The sequence below is a fragment of the Lytechinus variegatus genome, chromosome 7 (assembly GCF_018143015.1).
Source record: "Lytechinus variegatus isolate NC3 chromosome 7, Lvar_3.0, whole genome shotgun sequence".
Classification (NCBI taxonomy): domain Eukaryota; kingdom Metazoa; phylum Echinodermata; class Echinoidea; order Temnopleuroida; family Toxopneustidae; genus Lytechinus; species Lytechinus variegatus.
The window spans coordinates 27,063,114-27,079,295 of NC_054746.1; the positions used below are offsets into that span (position 1 = coordinate 27,063,114).

General features: G+C 35.5%; 1 protein-coding gene across 1 annotated transcript in view; it reads left to right on the forward strand.

The window, feature by feature from the left end:
* LOC121418885 (CLK4-associating serine/arginine rich protein-like) overlaps positions 1–12,078 on the forward strand; it is a 30,975-nt gene extending 18,897 nt beyond the window's left edge. The window contains exons 9-15 of the mRNA XM_041613078.1: positions 2,375–2,656; positions 3,379–3,765; positions 4,437–4,488; positions 6,153–6,213; positions 8,506–8,564; positions 9,177–9,327; positions 11,538–12,078. Coding sequence (XP_041469012.1) covers positions 2,375–2,656; positions 3,379–3,765; positions 4,437–4,488; positions 6,153–6,213; positions 8,506–8,564; positions 9,177–9,327; positions 11,538–11,662 — 1,117 coding nt within the window. The 3' untranslated portion in view covers positions 11,663–12,078. The remainder of the gene's footprint in view (positions 1–2,374; positions 2,657–3,378; positions 3,766–4,436; positions 4,489–6,152; positions 6,214–8,505; positions 8,565–9,176; positions 9,328–11,537) is intronic.
* The last annotated feature ends 4,104 nt before the right edge of the window (positions 12,079–16,182 follow it).

Consider the following 16,182-nt stretch of genomic DNA (forward strand, 5'->3'; position numbering starts at 1 on the left):
CCGTTCGACTTTGTTTATTCCGGCCATAGCTGCGCGTTGTTTACCTGTTTTTTGTAGGTCTTCGATGTCAGTGAAAAAGTTACTTTCTGGAGGTTTGTAAAGTAAGGTCTGTATCACTGGCCGTCCTTTTCTGTCTCGGAACTTCGCTTTTGATCAATGCACCATTTTGCTGTTATTCTGCCTTATTGATTTTGTTTTCTAATCGTGTAAAAATTGTTTGTATATATTGTGATCCTCGATGATTCTCCAATAAAAATATAATTGAAAAAAAAAAGAAGTATATGGACCTAGTTAATAAAACTTGGCCATAAGGTTAATCAAGTATTACTGAACATCCTATTAGAGTTTCATGTCACATGACCAAGGTTAAAGGTTATTTAGGGTCAATGAACTTAGACCATGTTGGAGGGATCAACATCGAAATCTTAACCTGAGGTTAAGTTTTTGAAATGTCATCATAACTTAGAAAATATATGGACCTAGTTCATGAAACTTGGACATAAGGTTAATCAAGTATCACTGAACATCCTGCACGAGTTTCACGTCACATGACCAAGGTCAAAGGTCATTTAGGGTCAATGAACTTTGGCCGAATTGGGGATATCTGTTGAATTCCCATCATAACTTTGAAAGTTTATGGATCTGATTCATGAAACTTGGACATAATAGTAATCAAGCATCACTGAACATTTTGTGCAAGTTTCAGGTCTCATGATTAAGGTCAAAGGTCATTTAGGGTCAATGAACTTTGGCCGAATTGGGGGTATCTGTTGAATTACCACCATAACTTTGAAAGTTTATGGATCTGATACATGAAACTTGTACATAAGAGTAATCAAGTATCACTGAACATCCTGTGCGAGTTTCAGGTCACATGATCAAGGTCAAAGGTCATGTAAGGTCAATGAACTTTGGCCATGTTGGGGTTTTTTGTTGAATAACCATTATATCTCTGTAAGTTTATTGGTCTAGTTCATAAAAAGTGGACATAAGAGTAACCATGTATCACTGAACATCTTGTGCGAGTTAGAGTAGTATTCAAAGTCAGCACTGCTGCTATATTGAATTGCGTGATGCAGGTGAGACGGCCAGAGGCATTCCACTTGTTTTTTATCTTAATCCGGAGACCGGCACAAAGACACATACCCCACTGAGCACATGTGGGCGCAATCCAACAAAATCTGAAGTCATGCCCTAATACGAGACAGTAACCAAGACAGCAACTACATTTAAGATGACATCAAAATTTGGACATAATGAATTTTCAAAACCTTGACAGATTTTTCAATGAGTTGGTTTTAACAAGAGCAGAACAGTGAGAGCAAAAATATTGCTGAAGGTTTGAAGAAAAATCCTTCAAAGGATGACAGAGTTATGAATGTCGAAAGTTGTGATCTTGTGACGTCACAGACGAGCGGCTTCTCCAAACGTGTCATAGCAATTCCAATAAATATTGTTTGCCAAAATAAAGAGAATGATTTTATTTGTCATCAGATACATTATTTCATACCCCCTTCTATAGGAAAAATATTTATATTACATGATGTGTTGTGGAGATGCTTGCATATGTCATCACAAATTCAAATATTTGAAAAATCTTAGCTCTCTTCTTTGATAGATTTTCATCAAGGCTTCACCAAAATCTTATTTTTTTGCTGTTATTACAACCAACTTGTCATCAGGGTGAACTGTCCCTTTAATGGAATGACTGTGGACACATGCCTTCAACCATGTTCTTTTCCTCAACAATATTCCTGTGTTAAATCATGAAGAAGTTCTTCAGTAATAGTCGGAAATTGAATATTACAGGAAAAAGGGGGGGGGGATACATGCAAATATATTCCAGGGATGTGTCCAGAGTCTTCCTGCTGCCCTACTCCCATGATGACAGACTATTTAAAAAAAAGTGTACCATTGGATAGTCCTGTCTTTCCCTCTGAAATCCTGCTAATGTCTTTTTACCGCAGTCCTCACATATAGCAGGAAAGCAATAGCAGTAAACCACCTTTGAAGTGGCTTAGTGCATTTATAGTGGGTTCTTGCGTAATATAGATGTGGTATAGATTTTGGTAAGGTGTCCTTCGGGAGTAAAAGTAATGGAAGTCCCCCTTGTTCTTAATGTAGCGCTTATGTTTGAAACTTGATGATAAAGTGTAAAAGTGAGTTGTGTATGATACACATAATAGGCCATACATATTATAAACCCCTTTGATATCTGTTATTCTATTGTAATGTAAGGAAGAAATAAAATTAATTTATGATAATTGACACGTAAATGATTGGAATATGCCTCTTCAAATTACATATGTACATGTAGGTAATGTTGTCAAACAATCCCATTGTTCTTAATATTTCTTTGTAATTTTCTTATCAGCTATGCTGCACGAGGTAGTCCAACATATGACCCATATCCAGGTCGAAGGTCATCAAGGTCATCCTCTAGTAGCCGTGACAACTCCCCAGAGCAAGCAGGCAAGGTCACCTTCATCACCAGCTTCGGAGGCGATGACGAAGAGGACAACGACAGTAGCAAAGCAAACAAAGACAAGAACTCTAGCAAAAGGTCCTCATCTGGTCCGTCCTCCTCCTCTTCCAATAAACGTCGAGGATCCTCATCATCTCTCAATCGTAGCTCTGATTCTCACTCCAAATCATGGTCGGTGTCATTGCTTTTGAACTACTTCGCTAATAAGAGATAAAGAGATACTTGAGAAGAAAAAAAAAATTAGTGTCAATATTAACAAACGCAACGTCAAACTTCATCAATTGTCCTTGCTTTCTTCCCCCTCAATAAAAATGTGTTGAAACAGAGAAAAAAAAGGAAAAGAAGTTTCACATCCCAAAATAACTTCTGATATTCACCAATTGTTTTCGTTCTTGAAGAATGATTAAAATAAAGGAATGTTTGTGCACAATAAGCAATTATTTTTATTCATATCTTTGTACAAGGTAATTCAGCATGCTCACATTTTTGTTATGCATATTTATGCAAGTCAAATAGAGAATTATTCCTGTTGAACATGTTTGATTATATTAAAGTTGTGTCGATATCCAGTGAGAGAAGGTAAGTGGTGCCAAGGAGTATTGCATACTCGACATCTTAGCATTTTAAAATCTATTTTATATTCAAATTTAATGCCAGTTGAGAGAGATGATGGGAAAACACATAAATATCTCAGTAGAGACTAATGGTAAGACCAATGTGAAGCTTTTTTTTTTCTTCTTTAATATTGTTGAGCATTTTCATTTCAAAGTTAGTGGATTTATACATGTTACCAGTACAACTGAAGTTGGTATCAAAGTGGTATAATCTTCTGTTGACATCACTTCCATCTGTCCAAAACTTAATCCTGTTAATGTCCTCATGCATTGTTTCAGGCACAAGAGGGATTCTAGAAGGTCTTCCACAAGATCGCGATCACGGTCTCGATCAAGAGACAGAGGAGGTTCTTCCTACAGACGTGATGATCAACGATACAGAGGCAGATCACCTTCTGATTCACAAGTCTCCTCCAGATACAGGCGACGGTCACGCTCCAGTAGTTACTCCAGATCACGTTCAAGGTCACGGGACCGGTATCGCAGGTCACGGTCCAGTTCTAGGGACAGGAGGCGCTCTTACAGTTATCAGCGACACTCACACTCAAGGTCACCTTCACGCAGTCACCATCACCCTTACCGCCGTAGGTCAAGGTCAAGATCAAGGTCAAGAAGCAAATCCCCACCAAAACGATATGGTATGATGGCTACTCTGAACACTTTAAGGTGAGATAGAGTTCTTGATACTTGATGAGTTTATCCCTTCGGCCGCTTACACAGAAGCTATGCTGGGATGACAGGTTAATGTTGAAGCTAATCATAAGGGTTGACTGTTATCTTTGATAGGATTTTGTCATATTACAGATCATCATTCACTGTGTCATAAACGAGTAGTGTGAATTTGAAGAACTGATATAGCACAGGAAAATAGTTATTTCAGAGAAGCTTTGCATGAAGCAATTTGTCAGTGATTTTCCCTGACAACTTTTGAAGTTTACTGAAATCCTTGCATCTGACGACAGAGAGCACATTATTCAGTGAAAGTCACTGAAACATCACTTTATGAGACATTCCCCCTTTGTCCAACAAGGTCATATATTTGTCCAAGTTGAAGCAGTTGTTTTTTTACCACTTTATGGAAAACATCTGTGATATATATCTTCAAAATCAAAGTGATTTCTATGGTCCCAAAAGATTTGACTTTAGGCGATTACCTGTATTCCTGACAAATACAGAAATACAGCATTATTCTGAATTAGAATTTGTAATTGTACCTTGTTCAACTTAAAAAAAAATCAAATTATATTCAAATAAGAATACTCAAGGTCATGTATATCATTTTTGTAAAACCATTTATCGTTATTCTCTCATTTCCTTTTTTCAATTTTCTATTGCAGGAAAGAAACAGAAGAGAAAAGTGTTGCTAAACCTGCTGCTACCCCCAACAAAGTCAGTATTAACTTACAAATAGCCTCCGTATGTACTCATAAGACTTACACTCACACATTACTAAGATGAAAAGACCTATGAAATACGGGCTATTCATAATCCAGATTTATTTCCTATCATTTTTACCGTCCTCCGTAGAGGAACAGGATGAATTTTGAATTAGCATTTCATAATCCAGTCATGCTGGTATATTTTATGGAAGAGTTACAACAATGAAATCAAGATTTATTCTCACTCCAGAAGGACTTCTGCCTTCATGTTATTTATAAGATTTACATATCAGAGTCAGAAAAGAAATATCAAGTCATTAAATCAATCAAGTCAGTCAGTCATCCAGGGTTTGAATCGAGTTTATGGGAGTGGCCGGATTCAACTAGGGTTCAAGTCAAGGATTATCTACAAAAAATACTTATCACAATAAGACACTTGTTTAATTTTATTCAATGCATAATGAAGAGGAAGAATTTAAACTATCACTACAAGCTGTACTATAATTCCAGGCATCATTTATTAATATAAATTGATTATTTCTATCCTTTTTGGAAATATTCATGGGACAAAACTTTCATATTTCATTTTTTCACAAAATCACTACATACGTTGTTTGCATCCTTGATAAAAATAAATGTTTTTGATAGTGTTGATTGAATTATAGGGCTTGAATAGCTCAGTTGGTAGAGCATTTGGGGCAGTCATCCCTGAAGGTCGCAGGTTCAAATCCTGCTTCAGCCATGTTTGTGTTCTAACTATGTACAAGATTCTGCGTATCTGTAACCATGATCTTGAAATGATGTATTTGCATTGCATAAAAAACTGTTTTCATTTCATATTACAAACATAGCTGAAGGCTGAAATGGTGGTACTGTTTTTCTTCTCTTAGGTTTTTTTGTAAAGAAAATGTCAAACATTAATATCAGTGACAGGGTATATTGATAATTTTAAAGGTAAGCATTAAATAGTTTGGTATTAATCATTGAAAATAGCAGAAAATTGTTGCATCCATATACAGTGTAGCGACAACATGACATTTGCTCCTGCAACAATTGCTCTGGTCTTAATATCTCACAGGGCATAGGGTTAGAGTTAGGATTGTAATAGAGTTTTTGGTTCAGAATAATGTTAAGATAAGGAATAGGGTTTATTTAGTTTTGGAGGTTAGATTTTCTGTTTGGCTTAATGTGCAGATATTCCATCGGAGTAATTGTCACCAGAGCAAATGTCATAGAACCCCATATAGCTGGTATTGATTTTATGTAATAATTGGCAGTTCAACCAATGTTATTTCTGTATTGCTTCCAATCATGTTTCAGGTTTTTCACATTGTCTTTGTATAATTGAAAGAAAGGAATGTTCATTCAAACAGTCGTGTGGTCCATTGGTTTGAGCATTGGACTCATAATCGCAAGGTTGTGAGTTCAAATCCCCACTCTGCCATTGTCTCCACTTTGATAAGAAGGCCCAAGAGTAATATCTGTTGTCTATAAAGTCAGCCACTATGACAACCTAGATAAAAGGAAGAAATAATAATGAAATTAAAAGATAGAGATTTAGGATTCATGTTATATGCTACCTGAAATATGATATTTGAGAGGGGAGGGGGGGGGGGGGTAGTTAAGTTTTCAAATGGAGTATGTTGTATTAACCAATATTGGTGCATTCCACAGCCCAAACTGACTCAACGTGAGAAACTGAAACTGAAAATGCAGAAGGCCTTGAACAAACAACGTAAGTAATTAGAATGTTTTTAGTTTAGCTCCACCAGATCTACCTGTATACACAGAAACAAGCTGCATACTGGTTTGTATGAACGAATGAATGCAGGAATGGGTCCAACCATCTTAAAAGCATGGCTGCTTCATTTGTGTAAGATTAATATCTTGTGGGTAATTAGTGATGGTGTGGTTCATATATTCTTGTATTCTTTCTGTCTACATCTGTCTACATCGCGATCTCTGTCTCTTTAATCGTAATTGGTATCAATATCCATGTCCATCTCTATCTCTCTTTCAAAATTTATTTTCTTTTATATCCTTTTCTGTCTGTCCTTTCACATTTCCTTCTGTCTCTCATATTGGGCCTGTAACAGAGAACTGCAATCAAACACAACTAAAAAAACCAAATACACCCTTTTTTCAACCAATCTGAGTGATGTATTTGGGAGGAGCTATTTTTTAAATTTTTTTTAAGTTGTGATAAACACAATTGTTTATGTGACAGGTCTCTTGTCTTCCACATTTTCTTCTTTCTGCTGATATGTTAATTCAGTACGTTTTATTGTGTCATTTTTCCTGGTATCTGTACTAACTTTTGCACCTTCGTTGTATCTTTTACGTTCTTATCAAAATCAAGCTCCCTTCTAGACCCTTTTGGGTTTAAAAAAATATATACTACATTATAATTATATATTTTATAAAATATTAAAGTCATCCTAAAAAAAAAAATTGGCAAGATGTTTATTACTATACGAGTGCACATATGTTAACATACCAAGAATATCTTACAGTATCACCAAATAAAATACTAGTATGGAAGTGTTTTGTTTTTGTTATGGTTTTGTGGAAAAGGGAAAATTACACCTCATTCACCTTTTATTCAAGAAATCATTTATATTTGGATTGGATATGGCCACATGGTTTTCTAATGCATGCATGTATCATATACATGGATTAAATATTGAACAATAGAGTAAAATTATCTGCTAACACCATTTTTTTATGCTTGTTATTGGAAGATCTCTGTAGTCAGAGCCTGTAATGCTATGAATTCGCATGATTTGATATTCTTAAAGAGTATGATCCTATATCTTATGCTCATTTTGCTTGACTAAAAATTCTAGCATGTTCTGCAAAGCAAAACACAACAAGTATTTTTTTCACAGTGTAGAAAGTACCATTAGAAAAGGGAATTTGCCATTTGGCCCATTGCTTGTCTTGTAAGCTTGCTTTAGTCTGAGACTGTATGAATAGTTTATGTGGACAAACTTCTGCCGCATTTTTCTTGAAGTGAAATATTTATGTAAATGTAGTATATAGTGCAATGCGAGTCTCCCTTATCCCCCAGTGGAATTGTACGCTGAAAGTATGGTGTTAACAATTAGTTTTTCATAAACTTTAATATTTCACCCTTTTCCCTCTATTTTTCCTGCTTGTAGTTTAGCACGCATTCGGGAAAATTATTTAATGCATGATCCCATATATTTGTGATAAAATGCACTGTTTTAAGAATATTGTTAGCAATGAGTAAATTCTTAGCTCTGAAAATGTCAGTGAAAAACCTTGCTTTTGATTTGCTGAGAAGCACTGAACTCTATTACTATGGTAACTGTCAGAAAATATCAACTTCAACTGACATCTTTATGAAATGGTGCCTTGATTGCCTAGCAATTTGCTCACATTGGAATGAAACATGAATGTCAGTTTTGGTAATGATCTTGAAGTGAATTTGAACAGAAGAAAATGACTCCCCATGTGTTTGTATGCATGAATGAAAAAGATGTGCTCAATGATTCTGGAAGTAAGTGAGTAAGTGCTGAACAACAAGCAAAATAATCAAGACAATTATTTTAGATCGACAGGTTATTTTTCCCCCAAGGAATTACATGAATGATACATATTCTTATGTGTGCTAATCTGTGTTGTGATTTTAGTGTACTCTTGTTTTAGAAATTTCATTGTTTCACAAATTTTTATTTAAATATTAGAACCTACTTGATCTGTGTCATGGCAACAGTCATAATTTTCATGCATTTCTCTAAAAAGTATCGCTCACTGCAATTAATTTTTTTTTAAAGGGCTGGTCTATACTAGGAACTAGTGAATACCTTAATATTAATCTTATTTTCAGTATTGTAAATGATTGAATTATTTGTCCCTTGTCATACAAAAAGTTTTCAGCTCGCTTGATAAGATTTGAGGCACTTCAGCCTTTATCCTATTGTTTTTTGCTTTTTTAAAATTGTATTTTATGTCCAAGCCATATCTTCTTAATAATTTGAGTTCTTGATTTCCATACTTACAGATAAAGCAGATAAGATCAAAGAGTACAAGAAGAAAAATACAAAGATGTTAGAACAAGAGGTAAACTATCTTTATTTTTTAGATTATAAGGTATGATAGTTGAAAGAGGCATGACTGAAGACCTTTCAAGACTCCTTCATGGAACTTCTCTGACACAAGAAAGGCTTCTGAAAGATCTTCACCTTTCAGATTAAAGAATTCCATTATACGCACCATGATATCACAGGAAACACCTGTGAGGGATAAGCATTAGACAAAAGGGTTGTGAAGATTTTAATTTGGGTAATGTATTGAAATTTGATGATAGACATGCAAAGTCACATGCATTCAGCGTGAGCTTCCTGCATCAGTGGCTCTTGCTCCTCCCCCAAATCCATTACCATGACTACTCCACAGTGTATCATAGATGCATATTACACACAGCATGGTGAAGTAGTTTCTTGTCTGAAATCTCATACATTGCTTGCCTCAGATCTTTCTGTCTCTGTGATGTGATGCATATGGGCAATTCCATACATTATGTGCGTCAGATCACGTATATGCATGATCTTCCTGAAATGATTCCTGTTCATGGCTTTAACATTTCATGAAGTGATGTTTGATGATTTTATGGAATTGCCCATATGCCCTAACGTACCCTTGTCATAAGTCGTTGCTCTGTTTGATTTGTAGGATCGAGACAATGAACTCAGAGAGCAGGCTAGGAAGATGAGGATGAGGGAACAAGAGAAGAAAGAGAAGGAACGACAGGAGTTTGGTTGGAGGCGCTCTAGATCTCGTTCACGATCAAGGAGCCGTTCCTATTCCCCACCACCAAGACGCAGTAGGGCCATTTGTCTTGTTTCTTTTTTCTGTTCAAAGTTGGACATCAGGACATGGGTCTCTTTGGAATGAAACATTCAAGAGTTGACAGTGTTGTTTGTTGTTCTTTAGAAAGGAAGAGGGAAATACAAGAAAAAGAGATTTAAATAGGCTAAGTGATATTTCCAGTGACATAGTACTCACAAGAAAAAATGAGGGTTGAATTGTAATAGATCTGTAAGTACTTTGGAAAGTTCAAACAATAAATAAAGAAAAGTGGAATACTGGAAACGGTACTTATATTTTCAACGATTGGCAAAGGCATACAAGATATCTTAATGTCTGTTTGTAGTGCCCTTCAAAAATTTCAAGAGGTATTTTATATATCTATTTTTGTTGGGGGGGGGAGGGGAGGTGGTATGGGGTTCACTGTGAGGTCATTTGTAACAGCATATGGACAGAGAGACACACATCAACTGGTTGATTCACAATTAGATGTTGCATTTCATCCATCTTTTGACATTAGGTTGTTTGATTCTTACACCAGTGTAAATGTTTGGGTTGGCTACATTTTAGCATAACTGCTTTCATAGAAAATACAAAATTTCAAATTTTATTCAAAATGAAATCAAGTCAAAGAGAGAGAGAGAGAGAGAAAAAAAAGGTTTCACTGCTGCTCTAAGTTCTTGTACATGGCAGGATTTAGGGGTATGTTTTTGGTAGTATAAACCTTTGAAAAACAGGGCCGTTTCATTAAGCTGTTCGTAAGTCAAGAGTGACTTTAAGAATGACTGGTGATCCTTGTGGTAAATGATGTTCACTATTATGTTCATTGGTGATTATTTAGCCCACAAAAAAGGTTCACCAGTCATTCTTAAAGTCGGTCTTACGAACAGTTATATGAAACACCCACCAGCAGTCAGACTGCAGGTCCCAAGAAAGTGGCTTCTTTCATCCAAGTGATATTCATGACTTGAGATGTTTTGCATAATCAATGAGCTTGATGCGGACCAAAACACCTCTTTTTCATTCGGTCATTGCTGCTCTAATTGTGCATCGAATTTCATGACTTTGGTACCATTGTAAAGAAGAAAAATCATTCTCTCAGGTCATGTGTTTGGATTTATTCAAAGATTTTGTAATATAGGTTTGATCTAAAATATGCTACAAAATAAATATTTTCACCTGACAAAAGCTATTTTCACACTTTATTTTTGTTTGAGCCCAAATGATTTTTATATCATGATAAAGCTGAGTATGTATGCTTTGAAATGATATAGGTTTCAAAATAAGAATTGGTTTAATCGGGTCAAGATCACACTTTTCATTTGCCAAGTACATAAAGCAGCTTGAAAACAAGAATACTGCACTCTGATCGGTCAAAGAGACCACACAATGGCAAATTCCAACGGTTCCAGTGCCTGGGTTCGTGGGAAGGTCACACTTCCCATGTGGTAATCTCCTCAAATACCCCGCGCCTGTTGTTCTGTGAACCTTATCCAGCCAATCAGAACTCTGGATTTCATGCAAGTACAAAATTTCAGAAATCTCGTCTTGTACCTTGGTGGGAAAAGTGTGATCTTGACCCGATTAAAAGGTGCTGCATATCAAGAGTGGCATTGTGAGAAAGTACAGAAGTTCAGCTTTATGGTGATATAGATATCATTGAGGCTCAAAATAAAAAAGTTTTGCACAATTTGCAAAAGAAAACAGAGGAAGAAAATTCAGTTTTGAGGCACATTTTCAGGCCAGAAATTTACTTATTTAACAAAATATTGTATACAAAATAAATGACCAATATGAAAGAGTAACTTTTACTCTATCTGATGGTGCAGTAATATTTCATTCAACTTGAGGTTAAAACAGGTAAATTCTTAGAGAAAGAAAATCTCACGAATCACAAGATTTTGCAAGGAGGATTCAGCCACGAGATGATTTGGATGAATCTGGCCTTTTTGCTCATTAGCATAGGGACCTGCGGTCCGACTGCCAGTTGTCTAATAATGTATTATGTACATTTACTGTACATATACTGTAATTCTTTAATTGTCTTCTGGAGCCTCAACTTCACACGCTCTTCATTTTCATACCAAATAAGGAAAACAATTGCCAATTTTCTCTCGAGATACAGATGTTTTTCTCTTGTATCAGTATGCTGATTCTACAAAACTTCGCAAGAGCCTTATTCTAAACCATTTTTTTATACAAATCTTTCTTCCATTGTCTTTCTAGGTTACCATCATTCCCCTCCCAGGTCCAAGTATCGAGACTCAAGGAGCAGATCCAGTTCTAGATCTAGATCCAGTTCCGGATCCAGGTCTAGGTCCCGGTCACCGCCTTCTCAGTATAGGTATTAGTATATGGCACGGTCCTACTCCAATACATCAAAAGAGCTTCGATTGCTTGAAGGATTCCTGATGGTGTAGAATGGGATTAAGAATAAGATAAAGGATGGTAATGAGGGGGGGGAGGAGATAGAAGGAGAAAACAGATGAGTGAGATAGAGAGAAATAGACACAGACATATTGGGGGAGGGATAGGATAAGTCCCAACTCCCAGGCATCACCTCTCGCGGTTGATCGCGCTGTCGATCACCAGTCTGGATAACTTGTACGCATCTTAATGCTCCGAGCATATAACATGCTAGATTTGGCAAGTGGTGTTGAGTCTGAATGGCATGATACTGATTGTCTGTTGCAAGCTATTGCAAGTGGCGATAATATCTGATATCACTTTAAGAAGTTGAGACCTATGTATTGAGATGATGTTAAAACTTGGGGAAAAAGAGGGAAAGGCAGGGAAAGACGAAAATAGCTGCCAATTATACTGTTCACTTTACTTCCTGTGTAAGTTAGATGCTACCTGCACTACTTAATTTGAGAAATGTTGTAATTTGTATTTTGTCTATTCACAGAGGGGGGAAACAAACCAAAAAGAGTCGATGGAAATGACTTATTGAATTCATATAAGTTTATGTGGAAATGTGAATATTGACATTGAAGTGTTAGGATATCCTTTTCAGAATTTCATGAAAAAACAACTCCATGAATATGCCCGATGTTTTGGCACTCAACTATAATAAAAATAACAATATTTTATATAGCGCTTTTCATTTTGATTAACTGCTCAGGTTGCTTAAAAAGAGCACAAAAAAAAGTAAAGAGAACACAAAGAAGTCCAAGAAAAGGCACATTACAAATGAAGAAATATGTCTATATTGCTTGGCACACATGATCTCAAGTTTTTCTGAACTGCCCTTTATTTAGTGGTCATTTTTGTCTCACCTGCATAGCAAAGTGAGACTATAGGCGCCAATTTTGTAATGTAAATTATATGGTCTAGTTCATGAGTTGTGGTTCTGGTACATTTATATATTCATACATGTTGGTACATGAATTGGAACACGAGTTTAGAAAATGCCACTGGTTGAGCATTTGGAGAAGTTTATAAATCCCTTTGGATGTTCCTCAATAAGGTTAGACATTTCAACTTATGTTCTGGTATTCAGAGATGTCTCTTCATCTTTAAATCTGAAAGCTGTTTTTCAGCTTTTTAGTACAAAATTACAGGATATTTTGCAATATCAGCTTTTTACAACTCTGTTTGTTTGTGGTCACGGCCTATTGTATTTATCCCTGTGAGATAACAGTACAGCAAGTGTATTATTTGATGGCCCTTTAATTTAACAATGGAATATGCTACACTCCATGGCCTGTATTCTGAAGTCAGGACTATCCATGGTCTAACTCTGTGCTAAAATTATAGGGAGCCAAAAAAAAATCAAAATTAGGTTTATATTATATATTATGTTCACTATTTTGTTTCCTTTTGCTTTCATAATGAAGAAAACTACTTCAGTTATCATTTCCAGACAATTATGAACTATGTGGATGTCATACGAGTTAGTAAAGTGAATGTATACTGTAAGGGATTTGTGCTCCAATTGGCTCTCCATAGTTAAACCACAACTTTAAACCAGGGTTTAATTTAAACCTGAGTTCAGAATATGGGCCAATGATATTAGCTATGTTGACTGACAAAGTAATTATCGGCCTGTTGGATACAGGTATTTCAGAAGCTAGTTTTGATAATTGTCAGTGAAAATCATTGATAGAACACTTCATGCAATGGTGTCATATATGTTAGGCCAAATTAAGAGTTAAGTGTTCCAAATTCCTTCTTCCCATCAAAACACACAATGGTCTACAAATAAATGAATGATATCCTATATTCAATGACAAATATGCATTATGGATTATATAACAATATACTTGGTCTTCAGGTTGGTTATTAATGAATGAACCATTGATGTTGCTTTCCAATTATATCAACTTTAGATTGACATGGTAGTCTAAAGTTTTAGAAAACGACAAAAAGTGACTCATCCTTCTTCAAATGCCATAATATTTTGTGAAATAAAGTACATGTATTACCTGACCAATCTCTCCTGCAAGTAACTGTCCAAGCTGTCTAAACACACTATAGAACTGATAAACTGATGTATTTGGTCTTGATTCTACAGTAATACAGAACTTTCCAGAGGTTCATATTTTTACGTCGAATTCAACTTGATTTTCTCAATTTGTTGTATTGTCTGTACTTTAATTGTCAGATTCCATTCAATTTGAGTTGGAATTTCATTAAAGTTCAGGCACATTAATTTGGGATAACTTAAACTTTAACCTAATTCAATAATGATTTGGGGAGACGGTTTGATGGACAATGAAATATATATTACAAATATAGATATCACACTTTAAAGTATAAAATTTAAATTTCTACTCTATATTTATTTCCTTCATATTCACATATTTTGTTGACAGAGTAAGGTGATACATGTGCATATAATTCCAAATGATAGGCTTTTGTTGATTGGTTTAAATTCGAATCACATGTGTATTTTGAAATTATATTCATTAAGATGTACATGTACTTTAATTTCTGATGGATTGTGTATAAGTTGATGGTCGAAGTGCTTATCCATGTACACTGTACTGCATGCACGCCTTGTGATGAAGCCATCTTGTTATTGTTTTAACCAACAAGACAGACATCACAGATGTTTGTATTGAGTGTTTCAAGGCATAATATGTCTGTGGTTGTGAAGTTCAAGCTATTTTTCGCCAACAACATACTTTAACCTTTTTGTTTTCTTTTCACATGAAATGTTCCTCTTTCTCATCCTCCTCCTTCACCCCATTCTCATCATTATTTTCTCTTTCTCATTTTATTATTATTATTATATTATAATAATTACTATTATTATTATTTCATTTATTTTTTTTTTTTTTTTTGGGGGGGGTATAAGGTGCATGGCATCATTGATTATATTGTGAAATGCATTATTTCCCATACAGAAACATAAACATTGAAGAAGAAAAAATGAAATAAATCAGTATGAAAGATAGAAAAAGTTTTTCAGGTTTATTTTTGTTATGTATTAAGTTTTGTAAGATGTGTGAAACTTATCTAAACAATTGTGAATAGATGTATCCAGTTATTTATGTCATCTTAACATATGAGGAGAGAGTGGTTATGATTTGTGTGGAAGGGGGGGGGGGCATACGAGAGAGACGGGGTTGTATAATTGGGTATGTGTAAAGTGTCTTGGGTTATTACAATTTCTGTGTATTTGATGTGTGGAAACCTGATTTAATCAACATATTTCCTGTATGGAGAGAACCAGGGGAGAGTTTTAACATTTTCATCCGACAAGTTTTCAGATTTGACATTTTCCCCGTGCGTGTGTAAATTGAATTTGTTGCAAGAAAAGTTCTATAAAGCCTAATGTTCTCTGACCCCCTCCACCGGGTGGAATGGAATGGTCGCCCCTTATGATTTTTACAAAGTAGTGAAAAAAGAGTGAAGTTAAGAAGAAAGGGAAGAGTATTTAATGAACGAATCTGAGACTTATCATTCAAGTGAGAAAGAATATGACTTCCCTTTTAGATCGTCTTGTCCCATCAGAATATCCCGGCTCCACCCTTCCTTTTCCCATTGGATTGGGAAGTGTGAAATCGCAGGGGTTTTTTCTTCAGAGAGCTCCATGGAAAAGTGGATGTGCCTCTGAAGCCCCCAATTTATTTTTTTATTGACAATTTGGCCAAAAAGGAAATCCCATTATCCTTGTTTTTTATGAAGTCGAAAACCTATAAAGGACGGCTACAAATCAGCTACACACATTTTGGCATTCTGCCATTATCCTGCATTACATGATGTCGGATGAGCCGAATCATATCAAGGTAGCTAGCTCATTCCTGCATCAAACTATCCCTGTTTATAGTGTAATGCTGCTCCGGCATTTGTCTTCCATTTTTTTTCTTCTGTTGTCACCACGTTTTCATTTTCTGAAAAAGATACCGCACAAAACCACACATATAGTATCCCTAAATTAGACCCCAAAGTAGCCAATCTGGAATAAAATTATTGGAAATGGTTTTTTGACTGATTTGAGTAGGTATGGGTGTCAACATTTACCAAAAAAAGTTAGGAGGAATACGGGTTGGGGAAAGTGCCTTTTTTCAAGGTCAAAGGTCAATGACCTTTTCATATCTTTTCATATATACTGTATAATGGTATCTCTGAGATGGAAAGGCGCAGGTTGGTGATAATGGTGTCAAAATGCACAAATTCTTACCAGAATATAAAATAAAATCAAGTACCTAGAATGCACATTCACCCATAAAATTTCAGGCCAAAGGTCAATGACCTTTTATACATTATATACCATATCATATAATGGTATCTCTAAGATAAAACGGCGAAGGTTGGTATTCTTGGTGTCAAAATAAACAGATTCTTACAGGAAGATTAAATAAAATAAAATTAAGCATCGAGAATTCACAGTCACCTTTAAAATTTAAGGACAAAGGTCAAT